Raw genomic sequence first — 18603 nt, forward strand, 5'->3', positions numbered from 1 at the left:
TCGTTTATGTAAATGAGGAATAGTACTGGGCCAAGGACACTACCCTCAATACCACAGTTTGATCATGTCCACATTGTTACTTTGTGCCAGGAAGGGCTCTCAACAAGGGAAGTGTCCAGGTGTCTCAGAGTGAACCAAAGCGAGGTTGTTTGGATATGGAGGAGATACAGAGAGACAGAAACTGTCAATGACATGCCTCGCTCAGGCCACCCAAGAGCTACTACTACAGTGGGCGACCGCTACTTATGGATTATCACTTAGAGGAACGCTGACAAAAATGGTTCAAATGGCTCTGAGCACTATGGGACTTAACATCTGTGGTCATCAGTCCCCTAGAACTTAGAACTACTTAAACCTAACTAACCTAAGGACATCACACACATCCATGCCCGAGGCAGGATTCGAACCTGCGACCGTAGCAGTTGCACGGTTCCGGACTGAGCGCCTTAACCGTTAGACCACCGCGGCCGGCTGAACGCTGACAGCAAAGCCACCATGTTGAATAATGCTTTTCGTGCAGCCAGAGGATGTTGTGTTAAGACTCAAACTGTGTGCAATAGGCTGCACGATGCGCAACTTCGCTCATGAAGTCCATGGTGAGAACCATCTTTGCAATCATGACAACATACAGTGTGGTACAGATGGGCACAACAGCATGCTGAATGGGCTGCTCAGCATGTTCTCCAGACTTGAACCCTGTTGAACATGCCTGGGTTGGACTGAAAATGGCTGTTTATGGATGATGTGACCTACCAACCACTCTGAAGGATCTACGCCAAATCGCCGTTGAGGAGTGGGACATTCTGGACCAACAATGCCTTGATGAACTTGTGGATAGTATGCAACGACAAATACAGGCATGTGTCAATGCAAGAGGACGTGCTACTGGGTATTAGAGGTACCGGTGTGTACAGCAATCTGGACCACCACCTCTGAAGGTATTGCTGTATGGTGGTACAACATGCAATGTGTGGTGTTCGTGAGCAATAAAAAGGGTGGAAATGATGTTTATGTGGATCGCTGTTCCAGTTTTCTGTTTCCTGAACTCTTTGGACTGAGGTGATGCAAAACAGATGTGTGTAGAATCATATGGGAAGGGGAAGGGAAGCTATATGAGAAGATAGACAGGAAACTGGAACCTTATGTGATAATGGGTGCAAGTAATTGGAATGATTTGATGGGATGGAGGGAAAGGAACAAGCAGTTGACAGAAGAACCACCACCTTACCTTTGCACAGGTTACAGCCCTCCAGAGGGACTCGCAGTCAGTGTCATCGGTGGGTGTCGACACCAAGTCCCCAGCGGCCATCGCTCGCCACATGTGGAGGCAGACTGCCCCACTGTTCAGACCGCCCTACCTGCTGTACACACTGCTCGCCTGTCTTCTGCAGTTTGGCCTCTACGCCAGGTACGTACTAACTGCAGGTGCGCGGAGGCTATCCTGTTAAGCTCCCAGTGTATAAATGACGTCATTTTCTACTTTTGACTGTAACAGTTTTCATTGTCTATTGTAGTTTAGGCTTGTGTGCCACTGTCAAGCAGATACAAATGTATAGCACCAACCACCAAGAAAAACATGATAGGAGAAAAACAGTATGTACAACAAATTTACAGTCTGCTAACATTCATGCATTTAAAGGAGTGGTTGCCATATTATGGTACAGAAACAGATTAATAATGATAATAATAATAAATAATAATAATAATGTGTTTGTATATCTGTGTCCTCCTTGATAGTCTGTAAACAAACTATAGGTATGTACACCACCTGTTCAAAAGTATCTGGACAGCTATTAATGGACATTAATAAAGCCTTTGTCTACCTTTCAGTATAATGATGGCTTAAACACTGTTGGGGACACTTTCCAATGACGTTTCTGAATGTCTGTGGAGGACTGGCAGTGCATTATTCCTCAAGAGCTGAAACCAGAGGAGGTAGTGATGTTGGACACTGCTGTCTCCATCAGATGTTCCATTGGGTTCAAGTCGGGACACTGCACAGGGCAGTTTATTTCAGGGACGTCACTGCCCACAGACCATTGGCCCATAGATGCTGATTATAACTGGTTCAATTGTCATGCTAATACAGACAATCATTGTATCTAAACTGTTGCTCTGCTGTATGCAGTACATAATGCTGCAGAATGTGTTCAGATTCTTCCACTGAAGCAAAAAATGGGGACAACACCCTGACCACAATAAAAACTCCTGTACAGTAACAGCACATCCTTCCACATGCCGCTGTTGACACAACAACTGATGGAAGTATTCTCCAGGCACTGGACAAACTCTGACACTTCCACCTGATTCCCAGAGGGCATAGTGTAATTCATCTCCCCAAATTCCTCGTTTCCAGTTATCCACCGTCCAGTGACGTCACTCTTTATGCCATCACAAATGTCACTTAGCACTCACTACAGAAAGGCACCGGTTGCGGGGAGATACTCAACCATTGTACCTGATTCCTTTTAGCTCCCAATGCACAGTCATTGTGCTAGCTTGACTGCTGGTAGCACTTTGGAACATACGAGTAAAAGTCCTCCTGATTTCGTGCTTTTTTTACAATCGACCTCTGCAGTGCTGTTCATCAGTACGTAAGGCCTGCCAGGTCCCTGTTTATCTGTGTCAGTTCCTCCCCTTTTTCACTTAACAAACATGTCACCAACAGTGAATTTGGGCAGCTTTAGAAGGGTTGAAGTGCTCCTGATGGATTTGTTACTACTACACGTTCATAGTCACTGTGCTCTCCTGACTGTCCCATTCTGTTTACTGTTTCGCTACTGACAACACTACTCAAAATCTCCTTTTATGCCAGAGCAGCCTCTCTCAATATCCAGTTGGCAGTTGTGCATTACATGGGGGTATCCGGAAACTTTTGATGAAGTACTGAACGTCAGATACAGTGTGTGGATTGAAACTGCACGTGTGTAACAGAGTGTCGCCACAGCAAGAATACTTACAATAGAGTGAGCAGATGTTATCAACAACGTGCCCCCAGGTTCCTTGAGGGACTTATCTCAGTGAGAGGCTATAATGGTTGACTGCAAATTTTCTAGAGGGTATGGTGATGACAGACTGCTAATGGACATAAATAACTCACCAAAGACAGAAGCAGTGGTTTATTTTGTATAAGTGGATCAGTCTCTATGCTGGTGGCAGATTCACTGTTAGAACCAATCGTTAATTGTGCAGCAGTGTGTATAGCTCGTGTAGGATATGGTGGCTGATGCCTAGTGACCAGTGTTTGTTGTAAGCACTGCACGAGTTCATTTTATTCGTTTGTTCAGTAGGGGAGGCTGATAAGTGTTTTTCACCTTTCAGCCAGACAGCAGTGACAGAATCGAGGTGCATGTGCTGCAATCTTTCTCAAATGATGTTGCAGAAACTATATGGTAAAAAATTTCCTTTTTACTTTACTTATAGCTTTATATGTCCGGTTCATGATGATGTGCCCATCACTCCGTTACTGGTCATAGTGTTTGTGATATTTAGGTGAAAGTAAGACACTGCACAAAATTCAGAAAATTGTGCAATGAAAATAAGAAGTGGCTTTGATTTTGCATTTGGTGCATATTACATAATATGTTGCAGCATCTGAAATTTAGCTAACATATTGAATTTTTCTTTAGACTGGGTAGACGTGATCGCACCACACCAATTATAAAGCCAGAGTGAAATATCCACAACATTCCTTATATTTCATAAATAGTTTCAGATGTCAAAATGAGATTTTGGCAAATGATAGCTTGCAAAGTGGATAGTATTTTACCATATTGTTATTATGTAAAACTTCATTATCTCCCATATTATTCCAATAACTACAGACTTTTTTGGTCAAAGAATGTAATTTTTAAGGGCCATCGATAGCTGGTGAAATGAGAAATGCTGTGTGTCTTGGAACAATATGGTGTGAAGACATTACATGTTTTTTTGTACTGAGGATGTGATTTTTCATAAGCTACTGACTTTACTTTTCCTCAGTCCCTCTCTTAATAAACTTAATAAACCACTGTTTCAGAATTATCTTGCAATTGTGTCTGCACAATATGTTAGTGAGGTGAGACAGTGTAAACTCCACTGTGTTTTGCCAAAAGAAGCAAATTTTGATATGGCAACCAGAGAAATGTGTAGGTTTCACTCAAAATTCTTCTCATGATGCTTCTCTAAAAGTTGCAGATGGTTAACAAACCATGCAAAAACAAATCATTGCACCTCAATTCTTTTTAGATACTTATGAAAGCAGAGGTGACATCAGATCTTTTTGAATGGTAGCCACGGAAGTGTGGTCTTGGTGGGACCCCACTTAATATTTACAAAAAAAATGTGAGTGTAGGCTTCAGTTTAAAATGGCACTTCCCCTGCAGCACTCGGCACCCACCATTGCCACTCTCCCCACACTTCCCCATACAACTGCGCATCTAATGGCCACGGTTATTTTGTGTGCACTGTACGTTGGTTGGAAGCTGTATGGCAACCTGGGCCAGAGTCACTACTCTCTCTCACTGAACAATATGCCCACCCTGTCACCTTCAATTCTTCCAGCACCTATCTTTTACTTCACAAATTTTATTTCTTTGAGAACTGTTAATCCAGAAAGATATTGAGGAGAGCTCCAGAAGTTTTGAGTGCTTCAGGGCATAAATCCAGAGCCTTGTGCCACAATCCTGTGGTTGGGAACTGTATCTGGTAATCTGTGCTCCCTTCACTGGCAACACATCTGATGCATTTTTTTCCACCCCAATTGGGTGCAGCCAACTCAGGATCAAACATCATCTCTGAACCAAGCCTCTACTGAATTTTACTATGGAAGCAAGTTCTACTTCGACCACTTCTTTCCCAAGTTGTTACAGAATAAAACAAAAACCAGACACATGCAAAACACTGATGAAAAGAGTGATAATGGGCAGCAGTCCTAAGCTTGGAAGCTCAGACATGACAGGTACCTCAAATTTTACCAGAGAAGGGTGCAGCAGAACTGTGTGAATTATCCTCTGAGATCAGAGAGATACAATAGGAGACTAGCACCTGGAAAGTGGAGACAAGAAGTAGACTATAGCAGGGCATACGGCTAGGATGGATCACCACAGGAAAATGAGGGGAGTGACAGTGGGTTATCCAGCATTGGGGATTTTGTATTTGACAGTTATTCCTGTTCTGCAACAAGCTGCAGTATTGAGCCAAAGTTTGAGATGGTGCAGTTAGTGAGTAATAGCAGTTCCAGTCCTACAAACAGTGCAATTAGTAGGACCTTAACCTGGTGTAGGTCTGGAATTAAATACGTGCATGGTTGTGCACAGCCATTTGAATCCTTCAGAATGTATCATTTGTTGATTGTGTTACAGTTTCTCTCTTTTGATATTCACTCTGGACTGATCTAGGATGCTTATGATGACATTTTATGTTTTGGCCTCTGTTTATAGCTATCCATTGACTATATGAGCTATTGGCATTGCTACAGTGCTAGCACCAGTTCCCATCAGATCACCGAAGTTAAGCACTGTTGAGCGTGACTAGCTCTTGGTTTGGGTGACCATCTGGGTCTGCTGAGGGTTGCACTCAGCCCTTATGATTCCAATTGGGAACTGCCTGATTGAGAAGTAGCAGTCTGCTCATGAAAACTGTCGACAGCTGGGAGAGTTGTGTGCTGACCGCATGCCCCTCCATATCCGCATCCAGTGATGCCTATTGGCTGACACAGTGGTTAGGGGGTACCGTTGGACATTTTGAAGCCTGTTTGCATGGGGAATTGATTGTGAGGTTAGTCAATAGTGACCACTAAGAACTGCCACGTCTTCCACCGCCAGATGCCCCAGACGACACACTGCATTCAGGTCCATGGTGCTAACAGGCCTATGAAAATTAATATAGCATGCACCACATTGCTTGCTTCGTGCCACATGATTCAGGGGAGCACCACTGGCTATGGCTGCAATGATGACGGTCTCTTAGGGCTATAAAAATCATTCTTCTGTTTGCACTTAATCTGTTCTCTGAAAACATACCAAACAGACCTTATTACCTGACCTTCATTATGAACTTCATTCAGACTTTGCTTTTGGGCAGCCCCCTGCTGCTGTACAAGATGACTTGGTTTGCTATATGGAGTTTTCTCTTCTGTGCTTTCATACCAAACTGGACACTATGCCCACAGCAGGCAGTGATTATATAAGAAATGATGTGCCTCTCCAAGAAGTATGTGAGTGGTCTTCACTTTCAGTTGTTGACCCATAATGTGTGTCTGCATCATCCTTCTGCAATAAGAGGTCAGTTCATGAGTACTTTACCCTTGAATTAGGCAGTCTGACATATTAAGCTGAACTAATTGAGCCCCTTGGGACAAAACACTTACGAGGAGGAACGATCAAGAGTAATTGCGGTCAGATTTTATGTCCAAAGTGGAGATTATACAAGGAACAGTCTATATAATGGAACCTATGCATGTTAGAGAGCTCCTACTTTCCTGTCTTTCATTTAATACATGTAATATACTTATAAGTCCAGACATTATGACCACCAGCTTAAAAGCAAGTTGGTCTACTTTTGGAACACAGTACGGCAACATTTCTGCACAACATGTCTTTGACAAGTCCTCAGTGGGTTTTCAAAGGTATATGGTGTACAGGTGCTTTATGTAGCCTGCAGCTATCCCTGTGCCTTAGATTACTGCCACAGGTTCCATGGAAGCCCAGATGACTGCCCCCCGCCCCCAATATCATAATACTGCCCCCCAGCAGCCTACAGTCATGCTACAATGCATATTTCGAGCAGATATTCACTCAAATGATCCTGTATCCACACACGATCATCAACCTGGCGTAATGAGAAATGTGTCTAACCATGCAACACCTTTCCGTTGCCCCACTGTCCAGTTTTGGTGAAAAGGTGCGCACTTTACTTTTACTTGTAACTGTTGATGTCATTGGATCAACATGGGAACACTTGGAGGATGTTAGCTGTAGGGCCTTCATTCAGTTGTGTATGCTGAATGGTATGCTTGGAAACACTTGCTTCCATACCAGCTTTGTCATCATATCTAGCACAGATCACTGCCTATCCTGCTTTACAGAGCTGACAAGCACCCGCGTTTTGTGATGATGTGTGGACTTTTGACACTTTGTCACTTATTCAGAGTTCTCCCATCCTTTGAAGATTTCCTGAAGGAGCTCACAACAGTAACGTGTGAACAGCCAACCAGCTACCCTACTTCTGAGATGCTAGTCACATGCATCATGCAGTAACAATATGCCCTCAGTTAAAGTTGCTTATGACAGTGAACTTCTATATATGCAAAGCTTTTTGTCACTAGATTGATCCATTTTAGGTCTCTGCTTTGCTACCAGACTTTCCTTATCATGCTACGTGCCCACAATGTCATTAGACAGTGTTTAGTCTTTCAGTGGGTGGTGGCCAATATGTTTTGGCTGATCAGTGTAAGTGGTTTCAGTGTCAATTGGAATCCCAGGACACACAACTACTATCGTTTGTGTGAAATGTCTCTTTCCTATAGCCTCTCGAGTCCTGAGCACATATTAAATGTTCAAATTAGCCACATTTTTGTTAATTGCTTTGTGTTACTTTTAATTAATATCAAGTGACCCTCAAAACATTTTTGAATACATAGTGAAATTTTTGTAGGTGGTATCATATATGATACCTCAGGACTAAATAGGACAATTATACACACAACAAAGCAGTTTCAAGTAGCTTTATTACAAATAATCAGTGATAAGCAGTACACATATTCTTCACATTTGCTGTATATTTCAAGATAAGTGAGACTACTAACATGGTGTCAACCCTTTCAACAAGTGTAAGTAAACACTTCACAATATTCCAGCAAAAGTTTTCTATGTAATCTATCTGGTGAAAAGCAGTAGTTATTTTAATAACACTATTTTCTCAACCCATGCCTCCAGAACTCATTGCTTTGTTGAATTAGAGCAAGGGGCACAGTTTCCTCTTCTGATAAACTTTCTTCTCTTTAATCTCTTTCCATCAAAGCATCATCTTTATCATCAGATTCATCAAACTCTATCGGAGTCTTCTGGATTAAGTCTTTTGACCAACTCGCTGATCTTTATTAGGTCAATCCCGAGAATAAAGTAGGAAAAAATTATAACCACAGACCAGAAAGAGTTCATCTGCATACACACCAGACAAAAAAATAAAACCTGGAGGTATCATAAACTGAGAAGCCAAAACATTATTACCACTACCCTCCACAATGTTGGATGCTCCCTGCTGGCACTGGAAGCATATGACACAGTAAGAAACGTATGTGGAGCAGGCATGTAAGGGGAATCACCCTAGCAAAGATGTGGGCTGGAAATGGGAAAATCTGTTGAGGCAAGCACCTCTGACAAAGGACAGATTATTATTATGCAGAGCCTGTGAACAAATATCTCAAAAATGACGAAACTAGTCGAATGTTCATGTGCTACTGTTGTGAACATCTGCTTCAAGAGGTAGTACAAGACAATGAAATTACCACTAGGCACTAAATGCTTGAATGTCCATGACTCTTGACAGAACATGGGGTTCAGAAACTTGTCTGCTCAGTAAAGTAGGATAGATGGTGGTCTGTAGCATCTCTGCCAAAAGAAAAGAGCACAATACTTGCGCATGCACCATGTTTTGGAGCACACCATTCATCATACTTGGTTGAAAATAGGGCTTCACAGCAGACCATCCCTATGTGTTCACACATTGACATGATGACATTGTCAGTTACAACTACAGTGGGCACAGGACCATTGGGATTTGACCGTCAATCAGAGGAAACGTATTGGCTGTTCAGTTGAATCACAGTTTTGCTACACTAGGTTGACAGTTGTCTCCTCAAACTCCATCATCTAGATGAATGGCACCTCAAAATGTAGAATACGCCACAGAAATAGGCTGGTGAGAGCAGTATTATGCTATGAGAGGCATTCTCCTATGCTCACGTGGGACCTGTGGTAGTAATCGAAGACACGCTGACAGCTGCAAACTATCTGCATCACTTCATGCTTGATGTCTTCCCTGACGGCTCTGTCATCTTTCAGCAGTATAACTGTTTGTGTCTCAGAGCCAGAATCATGCTACAGTGGTTTGGTGAGGAGTGTTATAGTGAACTTGCAATGATGTCTCAGTGGCCAAATTCACCTGATGTGAATCCTATGGAACCCATTTTCATCGCTATCAGGCGCCCATCATAGTGTACACAAATCAACAGCACGGTATTTAAATAAATTACATGGTCTGTCATTAATCATCTAATGGCACATTACTTCACAAACCTATCAACAAACTGTCAGATCCCTGATATGCAGAATCAGTCATTTTTTGTTCCAAAGACGGACAGAGAAACTATTAAGCAGGGGGTCATAACACTTTGACTCATCAGTGTGTATGATACCTTGCGACTGAAGATGATAGGACAGCCACATTTTCTACAGCTGCTGTTTTCCATTTGCAGCTCTAATGGATTCCTGCTGTGGCTGCCAGACCTGGTGACCCGCATGTCGCAGTACAACATGGCTTACCCCGGCCAGGAGACCAGCGTCTGTGATGTCATCGCTATCCTCGCTGGACAGATGCCACCACCTGTTGACGTTCAGACCAACTACTCCAGGTGAGTCTGATGCAAAGAAACTTGTCACTCAGTCAGACAAGAGCGAATTCTGTGGCTAGGAGCCGATAGAGTGATCATTCCAGTATAAGAGAGCTGAGAGCCATCACTGAAGAAGGTTAGGACTAGTTCCACAAGAGTTTATAGTGACTTCTGTTTCTTGTGATGTTGTTTTTTCAATGGCTGATTTTTGTGAGCAGAGTGTGGTGGTGAAATTGTGCTCTTTGCTTGGAAAAGATGGAACAGAATCCCTTGAAGTGAAGGATGATGCTGTGGGGAAAACTCAAGGGTTTGAGTGGTTTTTCTGTTTCAAAAATGGCGAAATGTCAGTTGGACAAACCTCATTCTGGCCGTCCTTCCACGGCCCCAACACATGAAAATGTTGAAAACATTCATGCAATCATCAAAGAAGATTGATGATGGACCACTGAAGAAATTGTGTGGTGAATTGTGTCAGAAGATTTGTGAATGAAAAGGCTGCCAGGAAGTTTCAATGAAAAGGCTGGCTGCCAAATTCGTGCCATGACTAATGATTGCTAAACAAAAACAAGTTCGCATGGAAGAATGCTATGCTTTGAAAGAAGAATCCCAAAATGATCCGAACTTTTCTTCAAAAATTAACAGATGCAATGAAACTTAGCACTGTGCTTACGTTGCTGAATCAAAGTAACAATTGAGCCAGTGGAAGAGTACAGGTTCGCCTTGCTCAAAGGAAGCTCATCAGGTAAAATCAAACATTAAGACTACGCTGATTTGTTTATTTGATATGAGAGGAATTGTCCATTAGGAATTTGTTCCACAGGGTCAGACAGTTACCTGGGCTTTCTACTTGGAAGTTTTGAAAGATTCCACAACAGCACACAGCGGATGTGACTCAATTTGTGGAAGTCGGGTGACTGGTTTTTCCTTCGTGACAATGCCCTGCTGAGACAGCCCTGTCTGTATGACAATTCTTGATCAAAAATGGAATGGCCCCTGTTTCTCACCCCTACCTATACTCCCCTGCCCTTGCCCCATGTGACTTTTTCCGTTTCCTAGAATGAAAAAAGACATGAAAGGAAAGTGTTTTGTTGATGTTGCTAAGGTGAAGAAAAAATTGATGAAGTCACTGTCAGGCATCACAAAAGATGAATTTAAACAATATTTTGTAAAAGGTGTACAACTTTGTTTCTGCTGTTTGCCAATAGGTGGCAACAACGGTAAGTAGCGGTTGAAAGAAACAGATTGCAGATGTCAGGCAGTTAGCTTGGACCTCGCTCAACATAACCTCATTCAAACATTAATCGATTTGTGTGTGCATCATAAAGTTGTTCTTGATTCAAAATGTTAGTTTACAAGCCTAATTCTCATCATTTGTGGAAGATGTTAGTGTCTTGTTTCAATATGAAGAAAACAGCGGCTGACTCTCATCGAATGCTCTCGAGTACATATGGTAAGGATGCTATTAGTGAAAGAACATGTCATGAGTGGTTTCAACGGTTCAAGAACGGCGATTTTAATGTCATAGACTGTCATAGTGGTGGAAGAGAGAATGTTTTCAAAGATGCAGAATTGGAGACATTTCTGAGTGAAGTCTCACGTCAAACTCAAGAAGAATTGGCACAACTAGTGGTAGTGACACAGCAAACCATTTCAAAACGTCTCAAGGCTATGGGCATGATTCAGAAAGTAGGAACGTGGGTCCCCTATGAGCTGAAACCAAGAGACATTGAATGGTGTTTGTGTGTTTATGAACAATTGCTTCAGAGACAGAAACAGAACTGATTTCTGCATCGGCCATGCTTCCATGTCGACGGCCAAACCAAATATTCACGGCTCCAAGATCATGCTCTGCATTTGGTGGGACTAGATCGTCGTCGTGTACTATGAGGTGTTAAAACCAAGTGAAACAATCACAGGTGCTCATTATCGAAGGCAAATAATGCATTTGAGAAGAGCATTAAAAGAAAAATGGCCGCAATACAGCAAGAGGCACGATAAAATGATTTTGCAGCATGACAACGCTCGACCCTACGTTGCAAAAGAGGTTAAAATGTTTTTGGAATCATTAAAATGGGAAGTCCTACCCCGCCCACCATATTCTCCAGACATTGCTTCCTCTGACTATCACCTGTTTAGATCAATGGTGCATATCCTGACTGACCAACACTTGCGATCTCATGATGAAGTCACAAATTGGATCCGTGGATCGCTTCAAAAGATGAACAATTTTTTTGACATGGGATTCGTACTCTGCCTGAAAGATGGGAGAAAGTAGTGGCCAGCAATGGAAAATACTTTGAATGGTACATGTGTAACCAATTTGTTTCATTAAAGCCTCAAATGTTGGGGAAAAAACAGCGGAAGCAAAGTTGTACACTTGTACACCTTGTAAAATGGAATAAAAGATTAGACACGTGCATTACTGCAAATGGAGAGTACTTTGAAGGGGATTGAAGATGCTTAAAATTTGAATAAATAAGTTAAAAGAAATAAGTTTGGTTTCTTTTTGGTACCCTATTGTAGGTCCATAGCTAGCAACAGAGAATCCTCCACTGCAAAGTTATTATCAAAGGATTAATGGTTGGACTGTCATCAGCTGGCAACAGTAATCTAGTTATGTAGTGGTCTTTCCCTTGTGTCCACACTGGTTAGATTATAAAATTTGGGTAAACCTGGAGAAATCTCCCCTGCTATTGCTCATACCTACAGAACCTTGATTTGATGTACCTTCCCCCCTGCCATTGTTGCCTGAACGCCAACTCCACCTAAGTTCTACTGCCTCAAACCCTGAATACTGCATGAATATATAAAACAGATCATAAATGAAAAGCACAACACTTTGTATGCTTTATAGTAACAATGTATTTTGCTAAGCAATTTTCTTGAGAGGAAAAATTGTTACATATTGAGACTGAGATACAAACACATAGTAAATGTCCTCTTTGACAATGCAGCAGTAATGTAATAAAAAATGTAGAAGTTGGTTAGTAAATAAATATAAAGGAAACAAACCAGAAAAATATTAACATGGAACCCTGATTAAACACTGCCTGTATAACAATTAAAATTAAATTAACAGTCACAAAAAATAGAATTAATACAAGACACAAGTACTGTACTCAAGAATAGCTTGAAGACGTATTTCATATGTAAGGTGGAAGAATTCCTCTTACTCCAGAATGAGATTTTCACTCTGCAGCGGAGTGTGCACCGATATGAAACTTCCTGGTAGATTAAAACTGTGTTCCGGACTGAGACTCAAACTCAGGACCTTTGCCTTTCACAGGCAAGTGTTCTACCAACTGAGCTACCCAAGCACGACTCACACCCCGTCCTCGCAGCTTTACTTCTGCCAGTACCTCGTCTCCTTCCTTCCAAACTTTACAGAAGCTCCCCCGCAAAACTTGCAGAACTAGCACTCCTGAAAGAAATGATATTGCGGAGACAGGGCTTAGCCACAGCCTGGGGGATGTTTCCAGAATGTTCGAGTCTCGGTTCGGCATGCAGTTTTAATCTGCCAGGAAGTTTCATATCAGCGCACACTCCACTGCAGAGTGGAAATCTCATTCTGGAAACATCCCCCAGGCTGTGGCTAAGCCATGTCTCCGCAATATCCTTTCTGTGGTGTCACTGCCAGACACCACACTTGCTAGGTGGTAGCTTAAATCGGCCGCGGTCCATTAGTACATGTCGGACCCGCGTGTCGCCACTGTGTGATCGTAGACTGAGCGCCACCACACAGCAGGTCTCGAGAGACGTACGAGAACTCGCCCCAGTTGTACGACGACGTTGCTAGCGACTATACGGACGAAGCCTTTGCTCTCATTTGCCGAGAGACAGAATAGCCTTCAGCTAAGTCCATGTCTACGACTTAGCAAGGCGCCATTAGCCTTACATAGTTTGATAGTTATCGTATGAAATGTCTCATCAAGAATGCTGTATTCACAACAAGGAAATAAAAGTTAAGTATTCGAGGAGCTGCATACTTTTCTTATTAGAATTCACTACTTATCCTGTTCCAGAATTCACGCCCGTCTGTGTTAGATAGCGTGCATTTCGGCCTCCTCTATCTACAAGGTGTTGGCACATTCACCAACACATCACTTTCTTTCAGTAGTGCTAGTTCTGCAAGTTTCGCAGGAGAGCTTCTGTGAAGTTTGGAAGGTAGGAGGCGAGGTACTGGCAGAAGTAAAGCTGCGAGGACGGGGTGTGAGTCATGCTTGGGTAGCTCAGTTGGTAGAGCACTTGCCCACGAAAGGCAAAGGTCCTGAGTTCGAGTCTCGGCCCGGCACACAGTTTCAATCTGGCAGGAAGTTTCATTCCTCTTACTGTTTGGAAAACGAACATATAACACACTCCTAATATGACGTCGGACCTCTTTTTGCAGCAGCTCAATATGGCATTGACTCAACAAGTCATTGGAAGTCCCCTGCAGTAATTGAGCCAGGCTGCCTCTATAGCCATCCATAATTGAAAAAGTGTTGCCAGTACATGATTTCTGCACAAACTGAGCTCTTGATTATGTGCCATAAATGTTCAGTGGGATTCATATTGGGTTATTTGGATGGTTAGATCATTTGGTGGAATTTTCCGGGATGTTCTTCAAACCAGTCGTGAACATCTGTGGCCTGATGATATGGTGCAATGTGATCCAAAAACATTTAATCATTGTTTGGGAATATGAAGTCCACGAATGGCTGAAAATGGTCTCTAAGTAGCCGAACACAAAAATTTCCGGTCAATGAGCAGTACAGTTGGACCAGGACCAGAGGACCCAGCCCATTCCATGTAAACACAGCTCACACCATTATGGAGCCACAACTAGCTGGCATAGTGCCATGTTGACAACGTGTCCACGGCTTTGTGGGGCCTACAACACACTCTAAACCTAACGTCAGCTCTCATAAACTGAAATCTGAACTCCTCTCACCAGGCCACTTTTCTTCCAGGTGTACAGGTGCCAAATGATACAGTCACAAGCCCCAGGAGAGGTGACGCAGGCGATGTCGTGCTGGTAGCTAAGGCAGTCATGTCGGACATTTGTTGCCGTACTCTGTTAATACCAAACTTTGCTGCACTGCTCTAAGGGACACATTCGTCATCGTCCCACATTGATTTCTGCAGCTATTTCATGCAATATTGCCTGTCTGTTAGCACTGACAACAATATGCAATTACTGCCACTTTGTCATTGAGTAAAGACTGACAGCCAACTCTTGACACTATGGATGTCTGAATATTGAATTTCATAACCAATTCTGAAACGGAAAGTCCCATGTGTCTAGCTTCAACTACCACTCTTTATTCAATGTCTGGTAGTTTCCCTCATGTGAGCATAACCCCACTGGAAACCTTTTCACCTGAGTCACCCTCATACAAATGACACCTCCGCTAATGTACTGCCCTTTTATACGTTGTGTACACAATACTACCACCTTCTGTATATGTGCACATTGCTATCCCATGACTTTTGTCATGTCATATGTGGACGTGTCTGCCAAATGTGTTGCGAATAGAGATAGTAGTAAAAAAGTAATAAATGAAAACATCATGCCTGATGCTGCATTTTTAGTACATAAATAGCAAAAATGTAGTAGGCAACAAATTTTTTTTCTTTCTTCATTTTGTGAGTTTTGTGAAGGTTTGGAATTATGTGTAAAGTTTGTTTGAAGATGCTAAGTGCTGTCGCTCTCAAATACTGGACGAATATAGTCTGGGTAATTTGCACACCATGAGTTACAGTGCCTTTAGATGTATACATAGTTTCTAGCAGTATTACTTGACTTACTGTGTTAATCCTTTAACATAAGATAGTACCTGTTAATGCTTAGATTATGACAGAATTTGGATACCAGTATACTTACTACTCTGCAACAACTTGCTCCGTCCATACCTGAGGATTTTCAAGCATCTTGGAGGGTATTAGACGTACGTAGTGTTATTGATCTGCTCTGTTCAGTTGCACAAAATTATGGCAAATGTTGTCAAGAGATTCACTATTGCCCCAGGTATCTACATCCAAGACCAACATAGAATGGAACTGTGCAAACACTTCCAATAACATTTGATTACAAAATGATTATATGGAATTGATGTACATGCAGTGTGTCTCACAAAGGGTTTACACTGTTCGAACTTTCATAACTTGAACAAAAATAAAAAAGACTATGATTTTTTTTAAGTGATGTAGATGGTCACAACATTATGGAGCATAGAATTCATTCCTGCAACATTTTAAGGTACTTTAGACGTGTCACTTTTCCTTCGAAAAGGAAACACATTGATCTTCCGCAACATAGGAATTATCTCTTGCACGGTACACACAGTTATGGTGACTGTCAGTTCCATCCAGATAAAATGTTGGTTCATCAGACCAAACAATGACATCAGTCAACTGTTCATTATCACAAATCCAGTCACAAAATTTGAGGCACCTATACAAATCATCCTCATTCATCACAACTGGCGAATGTAGGATTTCCACTTTGCTTGCTTTAAAATGCAGTGAATATGTGATTTGCATACACGTGTTTCACTTGCAGATTGCTGTATGGATTTCTCTGGGCTTCTTGTGGAAGATTGTACCAGTGTGTCCACCCATCTGTCGTCTGCCACTGACTTCTTCGTGCCACACAATTCCTTCTTCAGATGACACACACTTCTTTCCCTCTCAAATATATTGGGTAATTTCATTGTTACACGTGATGGTGGTGAAGTAATGAACTCTGTAAGACATCATCTCTGAACTTCTTTCAAATTTTCTCATTTCCAATAACACTTTAAAATCCACTTTCTTTGCTCAAGGAAAAAGTTTCCAGCCATCTTTTTATTTACATGTAGTTACTGGCAACTGAAAATAACAAAAGAAAAAACAAATGAATGGCTGCACATACTACTTACAAGAGCACCATATAATCACAATCGGATCAGGTTATCACTAATACCTTCTCAGTCATGAAATTTCAAACAGTAAATCCATTCCTGGAACAGCGCATGTAACTATGTATGTTCTGTCTATAATACTTGTAAGTTTTGTGTGTGTGCTGGCTGTATGGTTTGAAATGAATGCCAGTGAATGCAGTAAAAAAATTCAGTTCAGTCAATATCTAAATCTACTTGATTACTCTGCTATTCAAAAATAAAGTGCCTGGCAGAGGGTCCAATGAACCACCTTCAAGCTGTCTCTCTACCGTTCCACTCTCGAACGGCACGCGGGAAAAACTAGCACCTAAATTTTTCTGTGCGAGCCATGATTTCTCTAATTTTATCGTGATGATCATTTTTCCCTATGTAGGTGGGTGCCAACAGAATGTTTTCGCAATCTGAGGAGAAAACTGGTGATTGAAATTTCATGAGAAGATCCCGTTGCAACGAAAAATGCCTTTACTTTAATGATGGCCACTCCAATGTCTTTGGCACTATCTCCCCTATTCCGTGATAATACAAAAAGAGCTGCCCTTCTTTGTACTTTTTCGATGCCATCCGTCAGTCCCACCTGATGCAGATTCCACACCACACAGCAGTAATACAGAATAGGGTGGACAAGCGTGGTGTAAACAGTCTCTTTAGTAAATCTGTTGCATCTTCTAAGTGTTCTGCCAATGAATTGCAGTCTTTGGTTTGCTCTACCCACAACATTATCTATGTGATCATTTCAATTTAGGTTATTTGTAATTGTAATCTGTAAGTATTTAGTTGAATTTACAACCTTCAAGTTTGTGTGACTTACCCTGTAATCAAAATTTAGTGGATTGCTTTTATTACTCATGTGAGTAACTTCACACTTTCCTTTATTAAGGGTCAATTGCCACTTTTCGCACCATACAGATATTTTACAATTCGTGTTGGTCATCTGATGACTTCACAAGATGGTAAATGATAGCATCATCTGGAAACAATCTAAGACAGCTACTGAGATTGTCTCCTATCTCGTCAATATAGATCACGAACAATAGAGGGCCTATAAACTTCCTTGGGGAGCACTGGATATTACTTCTGATTTACTCGATTACTTTCCATCTATTACTACAAACTGTGACCTTTCTGACAGGAAATCATGAATCCAGTCACACACCTGAGGCAATATTCCATAGGCATGCAGTTTGATTACAAGATGCTTGTGAGGAACGGTGTTGAAAGCCTTCTAGAAATCTAAAAATATGGAATCAATTTGACATCCCCTGTTGATAGCACTCATTACTTCGTGAGTATAAAGAGCTAGTTGTGTTTTGCAAGAACAGTATTTTCTGAATCCATGCTGACTATATGCTAATAAATCATTTTCTTCGAGGTACTTCGTAATGTTCGAATACTGTATTAAAGATTGAAAATCAAATTTTTGATGCCCCTGGGAGGCATCAAATAGGGCATCTGGAATTGGGACCAAGCACTGTGAATCGGGTTAGTAGTTTAGTAATATAGATAAATACTGTTAGTTTGATGTAGAAGTCAAAAATGAATAAAAAGTTGTTTTCTTTGTTTTTTCAACCTCTTTCTTCCGCAGTTGCAGATGTACAAGTTGTATAGATTAATTACCGTGTTATGCAAAAGCATCTTCGTTGGTCAGATTTCTTTCTTGTTTACTTCATTCTTGTTACTCTTCCACATGTATGTTTTGGTTATTTGACACACAGCACTTTTACTGCACTAAATATTTATGTTTCTGTGTTGAGAAAACCTACTGTGCTCTCGCCATTTCACGTGAATAAAGCGAAACGCGTCTGGTCATAATAAGACTTCCGTTACAGTCGCAAAAGACAGTAATTAACCTATATGACTTGGAGAAACACTATTTATCTTCCAACATAAAAATGTTATCAGCTGACATGCATGCCCACCTGTTCTTTCACAATGGAAGCTACAAGGGTGGGTGGCAAGATTCGAATTCTGGTCCGGCCTACCAGTTTCAGTTTTATATCAACACACAAATCCATTCCAAAACAGGGCAGGTCATTTACTGAAGTGATGGGTCGCCTGCCACAATATCAGAAAATAAATAAACTTCTCTTCCCT

General features: G+C 41.6%; 1 protein-coding gene across 1 annotated transcript in view; it reads left to right on the top strand.

Annotated features, from left to right (window-relative positions):
- Nucleotides 1-18603, top strand: part of LOC126214887 (synaptic vesicle glycoprotein 2A-like) — a 177042-nt gene that overhangs the window by 155748 nt on the left and 2691 nt on the right. Inside the window, exons 7-8 of the mRNA XM_049941532.1 lie at nucleotides 1239-1408; nucleotides 9458-9613. Of these exons, the coding sequence (XP_049797489.1) occupies nucleotides 1239-1408; nucleotides 9458-9613 (326 nt within the window). The remainder of the gene's footprint in view (nucleotides 1-1238; nucleotides 1409-9457; nucleotides 9614-18603) is intronic.

The sequence above is a fragment of the Schistocerca nitens genome, chromosome 12 (genome assembly GCF_023898315.1).
Source record: "Schistocerca nitens isolate TAMUIC-IGC-003100 chromosome 12, iqSchNite1.1, whole genome shotgun sequence".
Classification (NCBI taxonomy): Eukaryota; Metazoa; Arthropoda; class Insecta; order Orthoptera; family Acrididae; genus Schistocerca; species Schistocerca nitens.